General features: G+C 41.3%; 1 protein-coding gene across 1 annotated transcript in view; it reads right to left on the bottom strand.

The window, feature by feature from the left end:
• Positions 1–26137, bottom strand: part of LOC311062402 (uncharacterized protein) — a 700443-nt gene that overhangs the window by 12763 nt on the left and 661543 nt on the right. The window contains exons 45-54 of the mRNA XM_084081416.1: positions 11699–11809; positions 10199–10312; positions 9518–9631; positions 8429–8542; positions 7770–7883; positions 7082–7195; positions 5769–5882; positions 5125–5238; positions 3779–3999; positions 1298–3086 (exon numbers count right to left, since the gene is read on the bottom strand). Coding sequence (XP_083937542.1) covers positions 1298–3086; positions 3779–3999; positions 5125–5238; positions 5769–5882; positions 7082–7195; positions 7770–7883; positions 8429–8542; positions 9518–9631; positions 10199–10312; positions 11699–11809 — 2919 coding nt within the window. The remainder of the gene's footprint in view (positions 1–1297; positions 3087–3778; positions 4000–5124; positions 5239–5768; positions 5883–7081; positions 7196–7769; positions 7884–8428; positions 8543–9517; positions 9632–10198; positions 10313–11698; positions 11810–26137) is intronic.

The following is a 26137-nucleotide window of genomic DNA, read 5'->3' as shown; positions in this document are numbered from 1 at the left end:
TAAACCTTGAATTCATGAAGATTTTAGTTTTTGTGACATTCCTGAGACAATAATCCAATATTTTACTAATTGAAGTTGATATGAAACCAATCTCAACAAGAGCAAAACCATATTTAAAACATTCTCTTTAAAACTGGATCATCAGTAGGCTCATAGTGATTACACTGTGAGAGTTGTTTTGGAGTTTATATAGTTTTATATTGGTTTTCTACCACAGCAGACACCGCAAATATTCTATTTTGGCTCAGGAATGCAATCAAAAACAAGTGTGGAACTAGACGTCACAGAAAGACTATACAGTGGCAGATCGCAACTTTGATATCAAAGATTTCAGCAGTTGAAGGTGTGAAATGAATAAAGTGAGAACGAGCAACTACATGTCATATTTACTGCCAACAATGTGTAAAAGCTTTACAAACAAGCTAGCAGAGACCAGCATTCAAAAACAATTCAAATATAATAATGGTTTATGGTTGTATGTCCCTTTAACAGCGTAAAGAAGCTCAACAGGTGAACTGTGGCAGTTGCAATAAAATGATTGAATCTGGAGCTTGGACAAACATATGTTGTTTATAAGTTGTTCATGGATATTCAGCTGTACTACAGCATTGGTAATGGCAATTCTATTCAGACGTCAGGTCCAACACTTCCGAACCAAAACAACATATGTTAAAACATATTGCCAGGAAATGTCTCCACATTCCACAGGTGCACCTTCATGCTACCAACGATGCAAAGCATTGTAAGCTTGTAGATATTTTCTTTTTCACAAGTGACGCCTTTGAACTTGTACTACAGAGTGCTTTCACCACGGTGAAGCGGGATTAATGAAATGGATATTTCGGTTTTCATCATCTGATACACCTGAGTCGCGCACAAATCAAGGCTTTACACACCCTTTCATGAATCACACGTGGCTCTTTGTTTACAAACAAACCTACACTAAAGAATATAGCAGAAATGTTAAGAGCTGTGTGAATGAGGCCCATTGAAAATAACAATTATCTTGTCCTTTTTATTTTAAGTTCCACTACTGAGAGGATGGCAATGTCAGTGGGTTCAAACCACTGGTCTGGTGGGGGTAACCAGCAGGGCTTTTTGACTCTTAGTTTTGTTGTTTCCCTGCTTTATTGTGGTCTGGCCTTTATTTGGACATACACACAATACCACTAGTCACTATTTGAGACATAGACCGCATTATTGAAACATTTATGTCAACCTTCATTTCTAATTATAGTGTTAACTGTAATCTCAGATTGACTGAGACTAGGATGTTTCTATTCACTTGACTACTAACCGAGCCTTTCTGCAGTTCCTCACAGCTGGGATCAGTCTCCATCGAAACTTCTCCTTTGTGTTGTATTTGTCCAGGTCCAACTCTTCCAGAACCTCCTCTGACATCAGCAGCATGACGGCCAGAGCTGAACACTGGCTCCCAGACAGTTTCTTCTTTGATCCATTCTTTGACTTCAGGAACTTTTGGATCTCCTGATGTAATGAGTGGTCGTTCATCTCCATCAAACAGTGGAAGATGTTAATACATCTGTCAGGAGAGGCATCATCAGTGGCCATTCTCCTTAGGTTCTTGATGGCTTTCTGGATGCTCTCTGGACTGTTCTCTGTCTGACCCAGTAGGCCTCCTAACAGACTCTGATTGGACTCCAGAGAGAGGCCATGAAGGAACCGAACAAGTAGGTCCAGGTGGCCATTTTTACTCTTCAGGGCTTTTTTCATAGCGGCTTTCAGGAAGTCGGAGAGGGAGCTGACACTCTTGTATTTATTATCGTCCAGGAATGTCTTCAGTACCTTCATGTTCTTCTCTGTGAAACAATGGAACAGGTAGACTGCGGCTAGAAACTCCTGGATGCTCAGATGAACAAAGCTGTAGACCGTTTTCTGGAAGAGCACACCCTCTCTTTTGAAGATCTCTGTGCACACTCCTGAGTACAGTGAGGCATCTTTCACATCAAGACCACACTCTTCCAGGTCTTCTCGGTAGAACAGGATGCTACCTTTCTCCAGATGTTCAAATGCCAATCTGCCCAACTTCAGAAGAACTTCCCTGTCAGACTCCATGAGCTGCTGTTGATTCACCTCATGTGTCTCATCATACTTCTTCTTCTTCCTCTTTGTCTGAACCAACAGGAAGCGGCAGCACATCTCAGTCAGGGTTTTGGGAAGCTCTCCTATCGTGTGTGTCCTCAACATATCCAGCAGAATGGTAGCAATGATCCAACAGAAGAGTGGGATGTGACACATGATGTGGAGGGTCCTTGATGTCTTCAAGTGTGAGATGACTGTGCTGGTCTGTTTCTCATCACTGAATCTTTTCATGAAGTACTCCTGCTTCTGAGGATCTGTGAACCCTCGCACTTCTGTCACCATGTCAACACATGTAGGAGGGATCTGATTGGCTGCTGCAGGTCTGGTGGTTATCCAGAGCAGGGCTGAGGGGAGCAGATTCCCTTTGATTAGGTTTGTCAACAGTACGTCCACTGATGATGTCACTGTGACATCATCCAAAACAATGTCATTGTTTTGGAACAATGGAAACCTGCTTTCATCTAGACCATCAAAGATGAAGCCAACTTTCCAGACATTAAGCTGCTCTGCTGTGACCTTCTTTAATGTTGGGTGGAAATCATGGATCAGTGTGAGAAGACTGTACTGGTCATCTCTGACCAAGTTCAGCTCCCGGAATGAAAACGAAACCAGGAGATTTATATCTTGATTTTCCAAACCCTTTGCCCAGTCCAGAGTGAACTTACGCACAGAGAATGTTTTTCCAATGCCAGCGATGCCCTTGGTCAGAACTCTTCTGATGGGTGTCTCCCTGCCAGGGAAGGCTTTAAAGATGTCACAGCAGTTGATTGGTGTGTCATGGAAGGTCTTCATCTTGGAAGCTGTCTCAAGCTGTATCACCTCATGTTGGCTATTAACCCCTTCACTCTCTCCCTCTGTGATATAGAGCTCTGTGTAGGTGCTGGTGAGGGAGGTTCCAGTCCCTTCTGTCATGTGGTCTTTCACAACATCAAGACTGTTCAAACTGATCTTATAATCGTTCAAATCACCCTGCAGACTGACATCTGAAATGAGAAGAAAATGTATGTTTTAAACATTCCGGTTAATTCATAACTTTACATCTTTACGGCACACAATGTGTTAGAAAAAAAACAGCCAAAAGTAATAACACAAGATCAGTTGTTTTTGTTGTTTTGTTTTTGTTCTCTGTGTGGAGTTTGCATGTTCTCCCCGTGTCTCCTAGGGTAGTTAATACCCTCAAAAAAACATGTAGTAATCCTGGTCGCTATACCGCCTCCCCCATGACAGCCGGGGCGCCTGATGGAGGGGAAGGGAACTGGTTGGAATAACGTGTTTCCTTCCACGCTCTACGTCCAACCAGGGAAACTCCCCCCTGTCAGGTGACAAGAACGTCAGTTGGCTCTCATGCATTGAAGGAAGCATGAGCTCGGCCCTGGCCTCCCTGGCTGTGGGGGACTGGTGTAGCGCTGGTGTAGGGCTGGTGTAGCGCCCAGGATCACTTAGGAAATTGGCACCGGGTGAAAAAAATGGGTTACAAAAATCGCGGGATAAAAATTATTAAAAAAAAAAAAAGATCAGTTGTTTTTTTCGAGTTGATAGTTTTTTAGCTTAATTATTTGCACTTACATATTGATACACACTAATTTGAACATTAAATCTGACTATGATTTCTGTGATTTATTTTAATTATTTTAAAAATGTATTTTAAAATTATGCAAATTCTGTCCAGTCTTACTTTGTCCAGGTGTGGTTTGACTGGGTGTCTTCAGTCCAGGTGTGGTTCTGGATCTCTTTCCACACTGGGGACAGCCATAGTGTCCTATTGGAGCAGACTGGTCCCAGTATGAGGTGATGCACTGTCTGCAGAACCAGTGTCCACAGCTGGTAGAGACTGGATCTGTCAGAAACTCCTCACACACTGAACACATGGACGCCTGCTCTGTCACCCACCTCTCTCTGTGGAGATGAAGACAATGTATATGTATTTGGCTGCAGAAACCCATCTTGAAAATATGTTCTGCCAGGGACCCCCGATAAGAGAGGATTTGTGTTTGATCATTGTTCCAATTATATGTAAAATCATTTCACATTTTTCAAACCTTTTCAAGATTCAACAAAATGCTTCAAAAAATACAGATCTACAAGCTCAAAATAGGCTGCAATGTGATATGTTGTGAGCTTGTACAACAGTTATTTTGGAATATCCCAAGTATAAAATATGGTAGAAGTAGTAAAACTATTACTAATTTTGCTGGGGACCCTCTGTAACCCCCTAAAGGACCCCTGGGGGTCTGCACACCCCACTTTGAGAACCACTGCTCTACTATAAAGAGGATAATTACTCAAACAAATATATTGTAAAAACAAAATAATAACTGCACACAAAAAGTTTGGAAACGTAACTTCGGTCGATTATTTCTCCCCTTCAATAATACCGATTGTTTGAATTTTACATCATTTTTATCCATTCCAACGATCGTGCATTCGTGGAATGAGCAACACGGCTAAACGTGTAGGTAGAGCCCCCCCAAAAACAAAACAAAAGAACAAAATAATAATATTATTAATAATAGCTACAGTAACATTTTACAAACAATACCGTACAATAACAGTTGATAGACACAGTAGTCTATACATAGTTTACATAGTTTGTTACATAGATAGCACATGCACACAAGCAGTCAGTCTGTATAGTTCAGCTTCACCACTGAACTCTACATTGTGATTTGTACCACTTCATTCACAAACTGCACACATAGTAATTTATAATCTATAGATACATTTTTAACATCTCTTAATAAAATGCTGCAGGGCGAGGTGTGGAACCAACCCATCAATATTCATTCATTTTCAACCCCTTGGGTGGGGACGTGGACGTGAGGGGGGTGTCCCCCCCCTCCCTAGCACCCCTAGTTCCCGCGGCTATGGTCATTGTTTTAAAAGTATGTGCATGTTTATAATAATCCCATAATCCTGTAGTGTGCGATGCTACCAGAATTCCAAATTGTTCAAGATTTTAAAAACCCTGTAGAGTGAGTGCAGCTTTATAGTGTTGTGTATTGTGTAGGAGTATTCACATACTTTGTGTGTGGAGGTCCAGGTTCATTACTGAAGTTGGGAGCTCCTCCTTTAGACTTGTCACTCTTCAAAGACACACAGCTGGGTGTTGGAGACTCTGGTCTGTGGTACAGACTCCTGGAATCATATAAATGATTCTATAATTTCTCAGTATCTACAACTGATTCAGTCATTTGGAAGCATGTTGCGCACCAAAAATAATTGATTTACAAGCTCAACAACACGTCACAGCGCGATGTGTCGTGAGAGTGTAGATAAGCTATTTTTGGTTATTAGTTATGATTTGTACGACTTCATTCACAAACTGAACACACACAGTAACTTACAATCTACATACACTTTGACCAGGGAGGATATAGTGTTAATGAATCCTATGTCTACTTCTTGAATTTGCATTGGCATTGAGATCCACAGAGCGGGGGGCATTCCGTACCCCAGCCTAGATCCAGAGCAAATGTCAGGCATGATTATGCTCTAGTCTAGTGTGAGCGGTTCAAAGATCCAATCTCAAGCCTCCCAGTTTGCTCTCGGTCATTCAAGGTCCGTCAAGACAATTTTCAAACATGGTTGATATTTATCTGGAACGCTACTGTCCATTATGCTTTTATTTATATTGTTGTGTATATTGTATAGGAGGATTCACATACTCTGTGTGTGGAGGTCCAGGTTCATTACTGAAGTTAGGAGGGATTCTTCTAGACCAGTCACTCTTCAAAGACACATGGCTGGGTGTTGGAGACTCTGGTCTGTGGTATAGACTTCTGTAATCATAAACATGTTTCTATAATTATCATGTGAATGAAGAAGTCAATTTATTCAATATTTGTTTAAATTATATAAACATTTACATGATTTGCATGCGACTCCTGTGGTGGCACGCAAATCATATAAATGTTTCTATAATTATCATGTGAATGAAGAGGTCAATTTGTTGAAGATGTGTTATTGTTACGTCCCATTTTATATCTAAAAGGGAAAAGGTTTTGAGTTTTGCCTTTGCAGCATCAAGAAAACAGAACAAAAGAGCTAAACGATGATATTATTAATAATAGAAACAGTAGCATTTTACAATCAATACCGCACAATAACAGTTGATAGACACAGTAGTCAGTAAACTATTACTCATTTTGCTGGGGACCCTCTGTAACCCCCTAAAGGACCCCTGGGGGTTTGCACACCCCACTTTGAGAACCACTGCTCTACTGTAAAGAGGATAATTACTAAAATAAATATATTGTAAAAACAAAATAATAACTGCATACAAAAAGTTTGGAAACGTAACTTCGGTCGATTATTTCTCCCCTTCAATAATACCGATTGGTATTGTATTTATATCATTTTTATCCATTCCAACGGTCGTGCATTCGTGGAATGAGCAACACGGCTAAACGTGTAGGTAGAGCCCCCCAAAAACAGAACAAAAGAACAAAATGATAATATTATTAATAATAGCTACAGTAACATTTTACAAACAATACCGTACAATAACAGTTGATAGACACAGTAGTCTATACATAGTTTACATAGTTTGTTACATAGATAGCACATGCACACAAGCAGTCAGTCTGTATAGTTCAGCTTCACCACTGAACTCTACATTGTGATTTGTACCACTTCATTCACAAACTGCACACATAGTAATTTATAATCTATAGATACATTTTTAACATCTCTTAATAAAATGCTGCAGGGCAAGGTGTGGAACCAACCCATCAATATTCATTCATTTTCAACCCCTTGGGTGGGGACGTGGACGTGAGGGGGGTGTGTCCCCCCTCCCCAGCTCCCCTAGTTCCCGCGGCTATGGTCATTGTTTTAAAAGTATGTGCATGTTTAAAATAATCCCATAATCCTGTAGTGTGCGATGCTACCAGAATTCCAAATTGCTTAAGATTTTAAAAACCCTGTAGTGTGAGTGCAGCTTTATAGTGTTGTGTATTGTGTAGGAGGATCCACATACTTTGTGTGTGGAGGTCGAGGTTCATTACTGAAGTTAGGAGCTCCTCCTTTAGACTTGTCACTCTTCAAAGACACACAGCTGGGTGTTGGAGACTCTGGTCTGTGGTACAGACTCCTGGAATCATATAAATGTTTCTATAATTATCATGTGAATTCAATTTGGTCAATATTTGTTATTGTTAGTCCCATTTTACATCTATATGGATTAAAGTTCTCCTTCGCCACAGCTGATTTCAGTCATTTGGAAGCATGTCGCACACCGAAAATTGCTGATCTACAAGCTCAACAACACGTCTTCAATGTGTTTTGAGCCTGTAGATCAGCTATTTTCGGTTATTAGTTATGATTTGTAAGACTCAATTTACAAACTGAACACACACAGTATAACTTACAATCTATAGATAAACTTTGACCAGGGAGGATATAACGTTAATAGATCCTATGTCTACTTCTTGAATTTGCAATGGCATTGAGATGCACAGAGGGGGGGGCATTCCGTACCCCAGCCTAGATCCAGAGCAAATGTCAGGCATGATTATCCTCTAGTGTTAGGGGTTCAAAGATTCAATATTAAGCCTCCTGATCTGCTCACAGACATGCGAGGTCCTCAAGACAATTTTCAAACATGATTGATATTTATCTGGATCACTACTGTCCGTTGTGTATATTGTTTAGGAGGATTCACATACTCTGTGTGTGGAGGTCCAGGTTCATTACTGAAGTTAAGAGGTTCTCTTCTAGACCAGTCACTCTTCATAGACACACAGCTGGGTGTTGGAGACTCTGGCCTGTGGTGAAGACTTCTGGAATCATATAAATGTTTCTATAATTATCATGTGAATGAAGAAGTCAATGTATTCAATATCTTTTATAATCATAGAAACATTTATATGATTTGCGTGTGACACCCGTGTTCGCAAATCATATACATGTTTCTATAATTATCATGTGATATATATCCTTAATATCCAAACATTTTGGGGCTAAACAACAACTTGAAGGATAAATATTGGTCTGATAATGATGTACCATGCATGTTAGAATCATGGATACTTTACATTATTCCCTACATTTTCCTTTTATTACAAACTATACTACATATTCCTCCTGGGTGGGGACGTGAGGGGGGTGTCCGCCCACTCAGCACCCCTAGTTCCCATGGCTATGGTCATTGTTTTAAAATCTGGTAGTATGTGCATGTTCAAAATAATCCTATAAGAGAATCTAATAAGATTCTCCTGTAGTGTGTGATGCTATTAGAATTCCAAATTGTTCAAGATTTTAAAAACCCTGTAGAGTGAGTGCAGCTTTATAGTGTCGTGTATATTGTATGGGAGGATTCACATACTTTGTGTGTGGAGGCCCAGGTTCATTACTGAAGTTAGGAACTCCCCCTTTAGACCAGTCACTCTTCAAAGACACACAGCTGGGTGTTGGAGACTCTGGTCTGTGGTACAGACTCCTGGAATCATATAAATGATTCTATAATTATCATGTGAATTCAATTTGTTAAATATTTGTTATTGTTAGTCCCATTTTACATCTACATGGATTACAGTTCTCAGTCGCTACAACTGATTCAGTCATTTGGAAGCATGTTACGCACCAAAAATAATTGATCTACAAGCTCAACAACACGTCACAGCGCGATGTGTCGTGAGCCTGTAGATAAGCTATTTTTGGTTATTAGTTATGATTTGTACGACTTCATTCACAAACTGAACACACACAGTAACTTACAATCTACATACACTTTGACCAGGGAGGATATAGTGTTAATGAATCCTATGTCTACTTCTTGAATTTGCATTGGCATTGAGATACACAGAGGGGGGGCATTCCGTACCCCAGCCTAGATCCAGAGCAAATGTCAGGCATGATTATGCTCTAGTCTCAGCGGCGGACTGGCCATTTGGCGTACCGGGCAAATGCCCGGTGGGCCGCTGGGCCAGTGGGCCACTGGGCCAAAAACTTTTTTTTTTTTTTTTTTTTTTGAAAAATATATTTTTCAAAATGTTTTAGGGTTATTACGGTCATATCCGAGTCGCGCGGCCCAATTATTAGTTACGTTAATGTTTGGGCTGGGATGCCTTCCAGCAGGCGCCTCAGTGCGGCCGCAGAGTTCATGTGCAGGGCTGGGCTGAAACAGTGAAACGCCCCCCCCACCCCCCCCCCCCCCCCGTTGACAAAATGGGGGGGGGGGGGGGGGGGGGATGGGCCGGTCCGGACCAAATTGCCAGGGCTGAATTTTGGTCCCAGTCCGGCCCTGTCTAGTCTAGTGTGAGCGGTTCAAAGATCCAATCTCAAGCCTCCCAGTTTGCTCTCAGTCATTCGAGGCCGTCAAGACAATTTTCAAACATGGCTGATATTTATCTGGATCGCTACTGTCCGTTATGCTTTATATTGTTGTGTATATTGTATAGGAGGATTCACATACTCTGTGTGTGGAGGTCCAGGTTCATTACTGAAGTTAGGAGCCCATCCTTTAGACCGGTCACTCTTCATAGACACATGGCTGGGTGTTGGAGACTCTGGTCTGTGGTACGGCCATCTGGAATCATGAAAATGTTTCTATAATTATCATGTAAATGAAGAAGTAAATTGATTCAATATTTGTTATAATTATAGAAACATTTATAAGATTTGCACGGGAGTCGCACGCAAATCATATAAATGTTTCTATAATTATCATGTGAATGAAGAGGTCAATTTGAAGAAGATTTGTTATTGTTATTAGTTATGATTTGTACGACTTCATTTACAAACTGAGCAAACATAGTAACTTATAGATAAACTTTGACCAGGGAGGATATAACGTTAATAGATGCTATGTCTACTTCTTGAATTTGCATTGGCATTGAGGTCCGCAGAGGGGGGGGGGGGATGGGGGGGGGGGGGGGGGGGCATTCCGTTCCCCCATTCTACATCCAGAGCAAATGTCTGGCATGATTATCCTCTAGTGTGAGTGGTTCAAAGATCCATTCTTAATCCTCCCAGTTTGCTCTCAGTCATTCGAGACCTTCAAGACAATTTTCAAAGATGGTTGATATTTATCTGGATCGCTACTGTCCGTTATGCTTTATATTGTTGTGTATATTGTATAGGAGGATTCACATACTCTGTGTGTGGAGGTCCAGGTTGATTACTGAAGTTAGGAACCCATCCTTTAGACCAGTCACTCTTCATAGACACATAGCTGGGTGTTGGAGACTCTGGTCTGTGGTACGGCCATCTGGAATCATGACAATGTTTCTATAATTATCATGTAAATGAAGAAGCAAATTGATTCAATATTTGTTATAATTATAGAAACATTTATAAGATTTGCACGGAAGTTGCACGCAAATCATATAAATGTTTCTATAATTATAATGTGAATGAAGAGGTCAATTTGTTCAAGATTTCTTATTGTTAGGTCCCATTTTACATCTTAAAGGGAAAATGTTTTGAGTTTCGTCTTTGCAGCAACAAGAAAACAGAACAAAATATCAAATTAATAATATTATTAATAATAGAAACAGTAACATTTTACAAACAATACATACAATAACAGTTGTACAGTAGTCTATACATAGTTGACATAGTTTGTTACATAGATAGCACATGCACACGCAGGCAGCCAGTCTGTATAGTTCAGCTTTACCACTGAACACCACATTGTGATTTGTACCACTTCATTCACCAACTGCACACACAGTTACTTATTTTCTATAGATAAACTTTGACCAGGGAGGATATAACGTTAATATAATCTATGTCTATTGAATTCACTTTAGAGAACTAGTTAGTCAGGTATGAGGGTAATGAGGGCACTGCCCTTTGACCATCTTAAATACTAATGCAATTTTGTATTGCTTAACCCTGTCTTCTACCCTGAGCCATCCCAGACTAGCAAAGTGTGTTGAATTAGGTGGGTCATGCATGGGCTTTAGGCAGAGAAATAGTCGTATCAGTTTGTTTTGGGAGGTTTGAAGCTTGGTTTATAGTTAAATTGAGATGTTGGAGAACCAAGAGGTTCAAGCATAGTCAACGTGGAATTGAATGAGGGCTCCAGCAGAGTATTGAGAGCACTTTTCTTGACAAAAGAGGAAATTCTACCCCAAAATCTTTCTTGATCATTTTTTAAATCACAGAATCACAAGAAAGATAGAAAAATTACGCCTATGATCTACCAGTCATAGGCTACTATTGTTATCATATTCTGCATTTGTCATTCATGTAATTCACATTTTAATTCTATTCAGAATGTGTGTAATAGGCCAATGTATTGTTTTCATATTTGCAAAGGTGCGCTGTCACAATGTTTTCATATTGCATGTGCATTATTTATCAATATTGCATGCAATGCACATGCAATGCAAAAGTGTGCATTACTGTGCATTACTGTAGGTGTACTCACCCACTTCAGAAAATATCAATGGTCATACGTCACAGATATGTCATAGATGACAATCCATCTACAGTTTAATCCATTTTGGGTTGGATATGTGGTTCATAACTGTATTTCACCCTTTCTAACAATTAATTAACCAGATAATCACGTCAGCAAAACTATCTGATATGCCCATCCCTAGTTGTGATATAGTGTTGTGTATATTGTGTAGGAGGATCCACATACGTGGGTGGAAGTCCAGGTTCATTACTGAAGTTAGGAGGGATTCTTCTAGACCAGTCACTCTTCATAGACACATAGCTGAGTGTTGGAGACTCTGGTCTGTGGTACAGACTTCTGGAATCATATACATGTTTCTATAATTATCATGTGAATTCAATGTGTTCAATATTTGTTATTGTTAGTCCCATTTTACATCTAAGTGGATTCTAATTCTCAGTCGCCACAACTGATTTCAGTCATTGGGAAGCATATCGCACACCGAAAATAGCTGATCTACAAGCTCAACCACACGTCACAGCGCAATGTGTTGTGAGCCTGTAGATCAGCTATTTGCGGTTATTAGTTATGATTTGTACGACTTCATTTACAAACTGAACACACACAGTAACTTACAATCTATAGATAAACTTTGACCAGGGAGGATATAACGTTAATATAATCTATGTCTATTGAATTCACTTTAGAGAAGTAGTTAGTCAGGTATGAGGGTAATGAGGGCACTGCCCTTTGACCATCTTAAATACTAATGCAATTTTGTATTGCTTAACCCTGTCTTCTACCCTGAGCCATCCCAGACTAGCAAAGTGTGTTGAATTAGGTGGGTCATGCATGGGCTTTAGGCAGAGAAGTAGTCGTATCAGTTTGTTTTGGGAGGTTTGAAGCTTGGTTTATAGTTAAATTGAGATGTTGGAGAACCAAGAGGTTCAAGCATAGTCAAAGTGGCATTGAATGAGGGCTCCAGCAAGAGTCTTGAGAGCACTTTTCTTGACAAAAGAGAACATTTTGCCCCCAAAATCTTTTGGGTAGGATATGTGGTTCATAACTGTATTTCACCCTTTCTAACCATTAATTAACCAGATAATCACGTCAGCAAAACTATCTGATATGCCCATCCCTAGTTGTGATATAGTGTTGTGTATATTGTGTAGGAGGATTCACATACGTGTGTGGAGGTCCAGGTTCATAACTGAAGTTAGGAGGGATTCTTCTAGACCAGTCACTCTTCAAAGACACACAGCTGGGTGTTGGAGACTCTGGTCTGTGGTACAGACTTCTGGAATCATATACATGTTTGTGTGAATGAAAAAGACCATTTGCTTTTTCATTGTTACATTCCATTTTACTTCTAAAAGGGTAACATCTTTTAGTTTCCTCACACAACATTGCAGCAACAAGACAACTGAATAAAATAGCAATAAAATAATAGAAAACATTTGACTAAATATACAGTACACTAACAGGTGATAGACTGATAGATTTTACATAGCTTGTTGCATACTGTACATGCACACAAGCAGCCAGCCTGTCTAGTGCAGCATCACCACTGAACACCACTCTGTGATTTGTACGACTTCATTCACAAACTGCACACATAGTAACTTACAACATATTTATGGATAAACATTGAACAGGGATGATACAACATTATAGATGCTATGTCTTGTTTTTGTCATTAATGTAACTTAGCATAAGATAACACAACAAAGTGTGTTGTGTTAGTGTTGTGTATATATTGTAAAGGAGGATTGACATACTTTGTATCTGGAGGTACAGGTTCATCACTCTTCATAGACACAGGTGGAGGCTCTGGTCTGTGGATGAGCTGTGTGTCAGTTCCCTCCTCCTCTCTCTCCTCACAGTGACTCATCTTTGGTCTTTATTAAACCTGTCAAGATTACAGTCAGAATAGACCAGAAAACAGTAAATGTTTGCTTCATATACACAAAGTGCACACAAAGTGCACACACACACACACACACACACACACACACACACACACACACACACACACACACACACACACACACACACACACACACACACACACACACACACACACACACACACACACACACACACACACACACACACACACACACACACAGCTATACAGGGAAGTGCAGAGAATGTTAGAGGCTGACATTTCTAAAAGGGCACTTGTGGTGAAAATAGCCAATCTACAAGCTCACAACGCAGACCAGATCAGAAAAGGCAATCCTCTTGAATGCTGCCTTCAGGCATCAGTCTGGCAATGCCAGGCTAGCCCTCTGGTACAGTAATGGAGAAAGGTAGCCTGGGATCCAGCCTGCTTCACTACGTTCGGCGGATTTCTTTTTTCTCACTTGGTTTCTCAGTCTGGAAAGCCTCCTATCTCCAAGGGAGGCGGGACATGCCATACGGCTGGAATCGAGCCATGGCTTCTGATTGGTCTGTGGTGCGGGGCGGGACAAAAAATGTCGTGATTTGTTTGAACAACATCCAATCAGCAACGATGTTGCCTTACGTTAGCCTCGCGTAGCCAGACAATATCACACGACACACTGCGTGGATATTAGTCTGGTCCCTATCAACGGTAGATTTTCTTCCAAGGGGCGGTTAAAAAGATCCAAAAGGACTCTATTGGTTAGACCTAAACCAATCAGAGCAGTGCTTCCTTGAACGAACCAATCAGAGCAGTGCTTCCTTGCACGTCATTGCTCCAAATAAGGTGACAAGCCCGCCCACATTTGGATACTGGGCCCTGGTTGGTTCCGCACAACTGCGGAGGGAGAGAATTGAAATCTCTATGGAGGGGGGCCAGACCTAATCTGCCGAGGGCTAAAGTGCATGCAATTTTGCAAAGGCAGATTCGTCTGGAACCAGGCTAGCCTTACGTAACATATGTAGTTCCAGTCTAGTTCTGCAAAACCAGTCAAATAAGAGCTTCTTTCCAGACTGAGAAACCAAGAGAGAAAAAGAAATCCGCCGAACGTAGTGAAGCAGGCTGGATCCCAGGCTTGGAGAAAGGAGGCATTTAGCATTTCTTTCACCATAGTAAAAGCTACATTTATGGTCTGGAGAGAGGGGACACTTTTTCCAGACAGGTAAAAGGGGAGGGGCTAAAGCCCCCTTAGATGTCTATCTGTGCACGTGCCTGCAGAGCTACAAACACAGTCACGTGCACAGACAGTGCTTTACTCTCCTACTGTTCCTAAACCACGCCTACTGCTAATATACATGATGTTCCTCTGGTTTCCTGTCAATCGGCAGGTGATTGCTCCTGGTCTCTGGTCCTGAACACTCACAATACTGATGCTTTTTATTGTATTCATCTAAACCAGCAATGAACATAGAGCTGGAATACCAGGTCAATGCAGTTAACTAGCACACTAGCACGCACGCACGCACGCACGCACGCACGCACACACACACACACACACACACACACACACACACACACACACACACACACACACACACACACACACACACACACACACACACACACACACACACACACACACACACACACACACACAAAATTGGGATCAACATTATAAATGACCCACAGCTCTGCAAGACCCTCTGGGCCGGCAGAACGCATCTTCCACTTGGGCCAGGAAACTTACAGTATAATTTAAAAAAAAGCCACTTAAATTCCTTAGCTGTCAGTTTGCCCCCGGTGTTCTAAAATGGACATTACAGCCAACAGAAGCATCACTGCACATGTGACTGTCAACAACACTACTGCTCTGACAGCAGCATGTAGCTTGTTAGCTTAAACACTGTTCAAACATGTTTAACGATAAACTGTGTGGCTGCATTTCAACTGAAAGGATTCTAACACTGGGACATACAACGTGTACAAACAGGAACATGTCAAATGTAATGAAACATCTGGTGATACATGGGATACACTTGAAAGCAGAGTCATGCACCGTGTCCACTATGTACACGATGAAGCTCAATTTATACCCAATAGGGCAGGGACTCCCTCTTTCATTTGTGTGTCGCCCAGGTTGCGCCTAAACCCTAACATTTAACTTCACAAACAGTATGCCTAAACCTAACCTCAAACCCTGTCCACCTGGGCGAAACACCGGGAAAAGAGACTCTCCTCAATAGGGCATAGCAGTGCCGGCCATTTTGTGGTGCCACAGATATAAATCCCATTCATTTTGCCCATAGAGATTTCCGAAAATATTTGTATAAATTATTTTATGCCTGGAGCCAAGCCATCCAGGCTGCTGATGAATAATGGCCATAAAACAATTGATTCTGTGTCAAAAAAATATTTGAATGTTTAAGCATTTTTCACATCTTTTTTGACACAGAATGAAATGGCTTCCAGGTTTAAAATAATTTATGTAAATATGTTTTGTAAATATTTTTGGAAATCTCTATGGGTGAAATTAATGGATTTTCTATCTGTGGCACCACAAAATGGCCGCCACTGCTATGCCCTGTTGCACGATGGAGTCTCTCGACAAAAGTAGCCGATCTACAAGCCCACAACACGTCGCAATGTGTGACGTGTTGTGACCTTGTAGATCTACTTAAAGAAGGAGCACTTCACCCATTTTCAACCTTATCTTTATATAGGCTAATTGGTCCTCATAAAGCTTATTATATGGCTAGGGGAGAGAGAGAGAGAGAGAGAGAGAGAGAGAGAGAGAGAGAGAGAGAGAGAGAGAGAGAGAGAGAGAGAGAGAGCAACACAAAGCAGCAAACAAACTTCCTCTGTGGTCACATGGTTTACAGTAAACTGCTGTGGAGCCTGTCTGTCTCCAGACCATAGGCCCCGCCCACTCCTCTGAGTGAACTGCGTCAGGCTAGTGGAGACTCTGAGTGACTCACACTGTGTTAATGTCAGAGTCATCACTTATTCCTTATCTAACTCATATTCTTTTTACATGTCTCTCTGTGTTCTCAGGCCTGGTTTCAATGCCTGTCCCACTGAGGAAGAAAACTTTTCAAGCAGCATGACATTAACAATGCCCCCCCCCCCCCCCCCCCCCACCACCACCACCACCAACACACTGACAGCCCTGGGCTCCACAAACAGTTAATCTGGCCCTGTATGTTCTGCTCTGTCTGCTACGTATAGGTGTTGATATCATCAGAGAGAGATAGAGAGAGGGAGGGTTCCAGATGGAGAGAATGTCAGAAAGAGAGCGAGGGAGGGGTAATAATAGGGCTAGCATTGTTTGTATATTCAATGTGAACGAGTCATTGTATAAACACTGTACAATCAACTATATACCAGACATTAGTCCTAGAAAAGTGATTAAAAACACTTACTTATTAATCTTTAGGCTTTAATCCACCGTGGTAAAATGGAGTCCATGTTGTTCTGTTCTCTGTGGTGTCGTGTCAAAAATGGTGGACTGTGTATAAACTCACATAAAGTTCTTTCATACAGGGAGTGTCTACAGTGTGATGTTCTCTCTCTCTCTGGGAGGAGCATTAAACCCTGTGAGGACAGAAAGCCTGGTGAAGCGAGGTTATGTGAGGACAGAGGAGAGAGAGAGGAAACATGTTATTACAGTGTATCAATGTACTTTACTGATGTTACATTTATACATTAGTATTCATGTACTTTACATTGATACACCGATGTTACATGAACGTATCAGTGTGTTTTACATTGTGTTTTAGTTGTCTCTATCCCCCCCACCCCCTCTCTCTCTCTCTGCTTGCTCCTCCTGCCTCTCACTCACACACACATGACATGTGGCATGGGCCTACACATGCATGCAGCACTCTCGCACTTACACACACACACACACACACACACACACACACACACACACACACACACACACACACACACACACACACACACACACACACACACACACACACACACACACACACACACACACACACACACACACACACACACACACACAGAGGAGGGGTGGTGTTATGTAACAACCGGTTTCCAAGTTAAATGTTGTCATGCCGCATTGTGTTCACCTCACTATGTTTTATCTGATCTTCACAACATGTTGTTACCTGACCTGCTGCTGAAATAAGTTAAACATTGTTCATGTCTGTCTGTCTGTCTGTCTGTCTGTCTGTCTGTCTGTCTGTCTGTCTGTCTGTCTGTCTGTCTTATAGAAACAAACAACACTGTCTGTCTCATAGGACAACAAATGGAAACAAGTCCCCAGGTTTTTCTTTGTTATGCTTATCCTAAATGTCTGACTGTACCTCTGTGCTGTTTACATCTCTGTCTAATAAAGTATTCAATCAATCAATCAAAACAAAACATATTCTGCAAGAGTGTTTGTGTTGAACATGAAGTGTATTTGCACATTTTCTCCTCATGCCCCCTACGCAGAATACATTTAAATAATCAAATTCATGAATTATTGTTCATTATGATCATTTAACCAAATGGTGATGTTAGTTGTGTGATGTCAAAGTCTGTGTGTATGTTTGCCCGCGCACATGTGCAGTGCTGGCTTGTGTGTGTGTGTGCATGTCTTTAAGTGGCGCATGTGTTGCAACGGTGCGCCTCGCAGGACCGCATGTTCTGTGTGTGTGTGTGTGTGTGCGTGCGTGCGTGCGTATGTGTGTGCGTGCGCGCGCACGTCTGCAGTGCTGGCACTGCTAAAAAAAGACCGTCTGCTTCCATGTTATAGGATTTACAAAAGTATTTTTTTCTCGGATTTCTGTTATTGTTTTTTGTTTTGTCTGTTACACATTGAGTGCCAGTCGCGTAGATCCACGCGAACCTATTTAAAGCCGCCACGTGCCAGTCGCGTAGATCTACGCCAACTGGTGCTTTTTCCTTTTTTTCGAAAAAAAAAACTTTTTTCAATTTTCGATACGGCACATTTCATTGTAGCACCACCGGAAACGGAATTATTTGGGATCCGGTTTTGCCGATCCCGTCGGCCCCCATTCTAATGACGAAACTGAAACTCCATTTTCTCTTTGTATTTTTTTCTCCTCACGTTTCACTGTTTAACGTAAACCGTTCTAACTACAACATGGATGCCCCGTTTGACACGTGGTCTTCACTGGTAGAAGCAGGGAGATCTCCGCGATGTTTACAAACAGTGCACAGCTCAATCTTAAGGATAAAAACAAAAAAACAACAATAAAATGTTGGCACTGGTGAGTACATTATGAGATTAACGTCTGGCATGGAATGTGTCAAAAAACAAGCCACATTCAAACAGCCATAGCTCTGGAATGGAGGATCGCGGCGGGCCAATTTACGATATCGGACCCCCGTGCGTGCAACGTACCCCTGTCCGCGAGGATCAGGTTCACAGAGAATATTCCATGATTGTACAGTAAAATCGCCATTTTCACTGGCAAGGGTAAAATAGACGGATGGAGTTAAAAAAGGGTCCTATAGCACATCATCTTTTCAGATTGGGGTCTGTGGCCAAATACATATAAATGTGGGGGTCCTTGACTTGAAAATATTGAAGTAACAGTTAAGAAGTTCAAGAGTTATATATATATATTTTATGGTTATTGATATGGATAATTGTATGGAAAATATTCAAAATAAAGTTTGGAAAATAAAGGTCCTAAAGAAGCCTCATGCTTTTATCAGCTTCATATGGTTAATGTTAAAGATACTGGACTATATGTCAGCTTCATATGGTTAATGTTAAAGATACTGGACTATATGTCAGCTTCATATGGTTAATGTTAAAGATACTGGACTATATGTCAGCTTCATATGGTTAATGTTAAAGATACTGGACTATATGTCAGCTTCATATGGTTAATGTTAAAGATACTGGACTATATGTCAGGCCCTCACAACAACTCCAGAGTTCTACCAAGTGGACAAAACAACCAAATGGTTTTATTGCCATTTCTGTGCATGAACTTTGACACCGCAGGTTTCTATGAGCCGTTGATGATGTCACGGCGATGATGTCATCAATGTGCTCTGATCACACCGTCATAGTGCTGGTTTGTCCTTTCATGCACACACGGTTTCTATAGCAACACATAATAACCACGCGGACACAGCCTCAGAATATGACTCTTAACAGTACCGCATACGATCGCTGTTACCGGGCAGAAAACTTGTTGTATGTTTTTTTGTCATATAAATGAATGCCCTATTTCAGTGGTTCTCAAACGTTTTTAATTTCAAGGACCCTTGTAACTCTTCAGAGTGTACAAATGGTTTGGTACACTCAAGAGTTACAGACTGCTAAGGGTCTATTTGGTTCCATTTGGTTCCATTTGTACATTGTCAGAGTTACAGACCTGTAAGTCCCCCCCCCCCCCCACCCTGGACCCCACTTTCAGAGCCAACTGCCCTATTTTATACTTTGTCGCTTGACAGTGTTGTACAAAAAGAAGCGAAAACAGCAGATCTCACAAACACGTAGATGAGCCAAATTCGCCATTTTTTTAAGACTTGAAAGACAAATGACTGAAAACGTTCCGGCACGACCAAACTAGGGACGATACAGGACGAAAGTGGTTAATTATTATCCTAGGACCAGCGCTACAGTAGAACATGTTCATAACTCCATACAGAGTCCACCTCAGCTAAAAACCAGAGCGGACGGCTATGATGACCCAATGTTATTCTCCATAGAGAAATGACTTTACGACCCTGAGGATGAACGAGTGAAATCAGGACTTCTGTACTCTATAAATGGTAAGAAAAAGGCTAGTCTGAAATTCTCCTTTAAGTGTGTCATGTGGTGGTTTTATAAATAGGAAAAGTATTGCACATACAAGGTTTCCACCCGACAGCGACAATATTATACAACAGGAATAGGGGGCCCCAGAGCGGGCACCAAGATGTTAAATAAAACATTATTAATGTTAAGTATACAGTACATGATTAGAACATGCTTGAACATTCGACAATTAAAGCCCAATAGCTCTACAAATGCTGCAAATCACTACAAAACCTGCAAAGCCAGTCATTTTTGAGTTTGAGTTGAAGGGTACATTTAGGTCTGATAATGATGTAGGACTACCGCCCGTGCATGTTCAAATGATGTACACTATACCTAAGACAATTTAAAAAAAATGTATATTTTTTAATACATTTTGGACAATAATAGCCAATTTAAAATGGAGGTGCCCACTCTTCCTGGGCGGTGCCCACTCTTCCTGTATCCATATCATACTGTACTCATAGAAAACCCCCAAAAGAACCAGAAGGAGAACATGGATGGATCAAAGATGCAGTGAGAAGCATTCAGGAGGACAAACACCATTGCTGTATTATTGCACACATCTAGTTTACCAGCGTCATTGTATGCATCATGTGAGACACCCGATAAGCTAATCAATATCTCTTGATAAGGTGCTGATATGTAATTAAGAAAACCACAACATTGCATTGATCCTCTTTTTAAAGCCATATATATATATGTATATGTATATTTACAAAATAATGATGAATGATGAGCATCAATGACGGAATTCCACAAGCACACAAGATATCAAAATAAACTTCTTCTTTTTTGTGATTATGCTTTTATCTCTTGAATTGTTTCGATGAATAAAACTGTGGTGGGACTGTGGTGGGGTCATGTACATGTCGGGAGGGGGGGATGGTTTGTTTTGTGGTTGCCTAGAAACGTCAGGCGGCGACAAGGACACGAGTCAGTTGACGAGTGCATCAAAATGATTTAAAGGTCTTTTTAGGTTTTAGTTATGCTTTGGGAGGCAAGTGTCCAACGACGCACATGACGCAAGAGACGTCGAAATGACAGAAATGTGTCTCGCAGGATCTCAACCTGAGTGACACAGACATGAGAGTGTCGGGTCCATTTGGTTCAGTTTGTACACTCTCAAGGAGCATTCCCACCCAGAAATAAAACTAATATTTGTTTGAGCGTCGCAAGTAGTAGGCCTACATACAGTCAACGCAATGACACACCTTCAGAGTTACAGACCCATATTGGGTCCATTCGGGACGCCTGGTGGTTCACAGACCCGATGTTGAGAACCAGTCGCCTTCCTCTGGAAAATGTGATAAAAATGTAAATGTATGGTCCCAGACGCCGTCATAAAATGTTGCATAATCTGATTGGATTAGGAAGAGGAAGTAAGCTCTTTACCAAGGAAGCTACATTCACTTCCTAGATTACATTTTGTGGCAGACACGGACGGCGAGTCGCAGACCGTACGAAATGCGACACGATGCTTAAAACTCAGAAAGTCATGAGACGTGTAGCGCGACGCACCCTCGGACACAAGTCGCTCAAAGGGGGGGGGGGGGGGGGGTTATTAATGAATTACTGCATGTATGAATGTGTTTAAGCTGCTGAAGTCTCATGGAATGCGTTTCAATGGAATTGCACAGATCACAGTTTAATCTGCAGTTATCACAACAGTCTTTAGGTTGGGACCTCAACTACAGTCAAATATAGTAGAGCTCAACTCTCCTCAATTTGGTGTCATCCAACAATAATGTGACAATGTGACAATGGGAATGGGAATTCCAAACACTCGCTTTTAAGCCTGACATAATACTTCATCGTACAACAGTGTCAGGCATCTGAAAGTGGCAAATCTACAAGCTCAAAACGTTGTCGCGTTACGCCGACTTGTGAGCTTGTAGGATCGGCTATTTTCGGCGAGCGGACACCGTCATTGATTTACGGATTACAAACCGTCTCTGTCGGGTGGAAAAACCTCATATGTCCAAAACTGGTACTTTTCAGGATTCAAATTTTAAAAAAATAGCAGAAGCAGCAGATCTACAAGCTCAAACTGCACCTGCAGTTCAGCTACTTTTGATGCTTTTGTGTTACACTGTAGTGTGATCAAGTAAGAAAAAACACAAACGGTTAAAATATGGAGATAAAGAGGTTTCTGCCCGACAGCGATGAAATGAAGCTTAATTTAAGACTTTAATTTCCCGACCTCTCTCTGCTGTGTTCTCCTCTCCTCACAGTGTGTGTGTCTGGTCCCTAGAATAATAATACCTGCTCAGATTATACTCTGTCCAACGACAAAACATGACCATTTCCACCTGAAACAAAGTCCTCTTTGTCATTTAAACAAAAAATGATGGGCCGGCCACACCTAGCACCATAACTGCAACTATAAATAATATGGTTTTAGATGTCGTTCTCAAGTTGAATGGCAGAGTGTACCACAGCGTTAGATATAGCATTTTTTATGGTTCTAACTCAATGGAATGGCAGAGTCCATATCACAGCCTTAACCACAAATTGAGTCTGGTCGATTTCTTTTATTCTTTGCTCGAATTACTTCTGCATGAAATAAAGCAAAGCGTATCTACATGTAGATCACATTGTGAGCACATTGTGAGCTTGTAGATCAGCTATTTTCAGTGCTTGACATGCATCCATAGAAGACATGCTGGCTTCTACAGAATCCAAATGACTGAAATCAGTAGTGATGACCGAGAACTTTGATCCATGCTTCCGATTGCATTTTTTTTTTTTTTTAAAGACAGGGCTGCGAACGCGGACAGCTTTCGTATACAGTTATAGTTTAACATGTATGGTGCTTGGTGTGGACAGACCTTCTATTCAGTCTTCAAACGGTCTCATTTTAACCAATGCCCTCTGCGTCCGACAGCAACTCCAGCCCGAGGGGGGGGTGGGGGGGTGGTGGTGATCTAAAACGTGGAATGTTTTTGGGGGCAGAGTCTGGAATGGAGGGAGGGGGAAGTTACTTGGAATAAAAATGATACAGTATGACCACCAATTGAAACTCGTCTCTGTCAAGCTGCAGATATTATTTGTATATTTATGGACATACATTCCAGATTACCTGAGTATTGGATTCCCAGTGAAATACCTGAAACGAGGCCAGATGTGTACGCTGTACGTTTGTTGTGTAGTCTCACACAGCCAGACAACTATTCCACAATATCCCAATGCTAAAGTACTGGAACTACACCTCCTGAATGTTATATAGAGCCTGGAACTACACCTCCTGAATGCTATATAGAGTCTGGAACTACACCTCCTGAATGTTATATAGAGTCTGGAACTACACCTCCTGAATGTTATATAGAGTCTGGAACTACACCTCCTGAATGCTATATAGAGTCTGGAACTACACCTCCTGAATGCTATATAGAGTCTGGAACTACACCTCCTGAATGTTATATAGAGTCTGGAACTACACCTCCTGAATGTTATATAGAGTCTGGAACTACACCTCCTGAATGTTATATAGAGTCTGGAACTACACCTCCTGAATGCTATATAGAGTCTGGAACTACACCTCCTGAATGTTATATAGAGTCTGGAACTACACCTCCTGAATGTTATATAGAGTCTGGAACTACACCTCCTGAATGTTATATAGAGTCTGGAACTACACCTCCTGAATGTTATATATAGTCTGGAACTACACCTCCTGAATGTTATATAGAGTCTGGAACTACACCTCCTGAATGTTATATAGAGTCTGGAACTACACCTCCTGAATGTTATATAGAGTCTGGAACTACACCTCCTGAATGTTATATAGAGTCTGGAACTACACCTCCTGAAATTCAGGATCCTCTTTACTCCCGGATAATTTAAACATTTAAACATTGTGGGAGGCAACAGTCTGGCTTGTGAGAGTACGGTTTTGTGCAACAAATTGTGGCCAAGTTGATCGTTTTCCATTTTTTGTCCGATTTTTACTTCCTATTGCATTCTTAGTTTGTTGTTGTTTGTCTTTAAAGAGAGGGTTCAGAAACGTGAGCTGGATATTGTAAACATAATCCTACAGCAGTTTCCTTCCTGTTAAAACGTTCATAACACAGCAATACACAGTTGATTATTTTTTTCCGACTTCATATTTTCTTAAACAAGCGTTTTTTTCTTTTCTTTTCATAGAGATATATGTGTATATACTTATAGAGAGCTTATTCATACTGTGGCTGCTGGAACAGAACACAAAACACATAATTTAATCTTAAACATACTACCAGTTTTTTTTTTCTTTAAATGCATGCCCCCCCAACCCCACCCCGCCCCCAGCCCCTCCCCTAATCCCTCCCAGTCGACAGTAGCCTGTTCCAACTCCTCCTTTATGACTGAATGAAGGCGGCAATGGAACGCCGCCGATGATTGGAGCCTTTTTCTTTAATACGGAAATAGCCTCGTTCTCAGCCTTCACTCATCTCAGAGGAGAAAAGCCTTTCAAACAATCACAACACTCGTTTCATTCACGGAGAATGTAAACAGATTTGTAAGAACACTCGACCGGCTAGGTCTTGCCCAGCGTGATATGGAACAGGGTGCAAGGCAAAAAAAACAACAACGCTTCGATGTCAGATCACAGATCATAATTTTTTGCCTTGCACCCTGTTCCATGTTAAGGTAGCTCTCCACCAAACAGACATACTACAGATTACTACAGAGTGGCAGTCGAATGAAGTCGGCAGGCTGAAAACCCACCTCTTCAGGAAACGCCACCCTGACCCTTCCTCTTAGCCTTGCCTACTTGTTGTCAATTAGTTGTACGAGCTCTTGTTTTATTGGATCTTGTTTATTTGATACGCTTATGTGTTGTATCTCTTGCTCATTTGATTTTCCTACTTTGTCTCATCTGTTTAATAAAGTATGTAGCTGATATATTGCACTTTTACCTTAGCGCTACGTACGCTCTTAGTTGCTTGATTTAGAAGAGAATGCACTTAAGACTTCTGGTGATTAGTAGTTTCGTTCCCTACCTATGTTGAATGCACTTATTGTAAGTCTCTTTGGATAAAAGTGTCTGCTAAATGACTGTAATGTAATGTAAAGTGGGGAGATCAGTCGGTTGGAAGGTGGGTAAAAACAAGTTGAATGCACCGACCGACATGCAAAAAATAGCCTATGGCTTGACTGAGCATACTCGTCGGCTTTCGCGACAGTGTACCCGCCGCCCATTCAACAGCAGATTTTAGGCAACAGACACTTTCCAACATTTACTGCCGCCGACGTCGGTGCAGCAGAGAGCTACCTTTAAAGAAAAAGGCTCCCAGTTGCCTCCCAGTGCGTTCTTCATTCAGTTATGTGTGTGTCTTGCTCCTGAGACGCACCGGTCCGGACCCAGAACCAGCCTGATTTTAGGCTGGAGGCCGCGGTGGAACCATCCCTTTAAAATCGTCCTTTATAACATGTGAGAGAGCGAGGGCTTCTGTCCCCGCTAAGAACTGTGCCAAACAAATATGCAGTGTGCCACACAAACTAAAACACGTGGAGATGTCCTAGAGGGTTGTTCCCAAGGAGGCAGAGAAATCCAATGCAAAAAAAATAAACAAATGGAGGAGGCAGACCACTGTACAATGCAAAATAATAGTACTAATGCCTTCAAACAACTGTTTTGACAACTTTTGTTTAAGCAAACACACTCTCAATCTGGGATTGGGAACCCATTTGGTTTAAAAAAAAAAGAAAGGACAAAAATAAAGAAACAGGAAGTCGGTTTGGGTCCGCCCCTTTCGTAGTCCACTTTCCCGGGTGTTTCTGTGTTTATTCCCATGGCTCAGTAACCGGTGCTGCATGGAATTGAAGCTCTCTTCCGGGGTTCTCTCTCAGCCTGCTTGTTCCTATCCTATTAACACATTAAGACCTGAGGCCGCTTCTAAAGATTTTCTAAATCCTAAGTTTTTCGGAAAAAAGTATTAAAAAAATAATTTTCACGATTTTTCTAAAATAGCAGATCTACAAGCTCATAGTGCGGCACTCGGTGCCGCGCTATGAGCTTGTA

The sequence above is a fragment of the Gymnoscopelus microlampas genome (genome assembly GCF_963454915.1).
Source record: "Gymnoscopelus microlampas genome assembly, chromosome: 15".
NCBI classification, from domain to species: domain Eukaryota; kingdom Metazoa; phylum Chordata; class Actinopteri; order Myctophiformes; family Myctophidae; genus Gymnoscopelus; species Gymnoscopelus microlampas.
The sequence above is the reverse complement of the archived record's forward strand: the minus strand, read 5'-3'. Positions and strand labels throughout refer to the sequence as shown.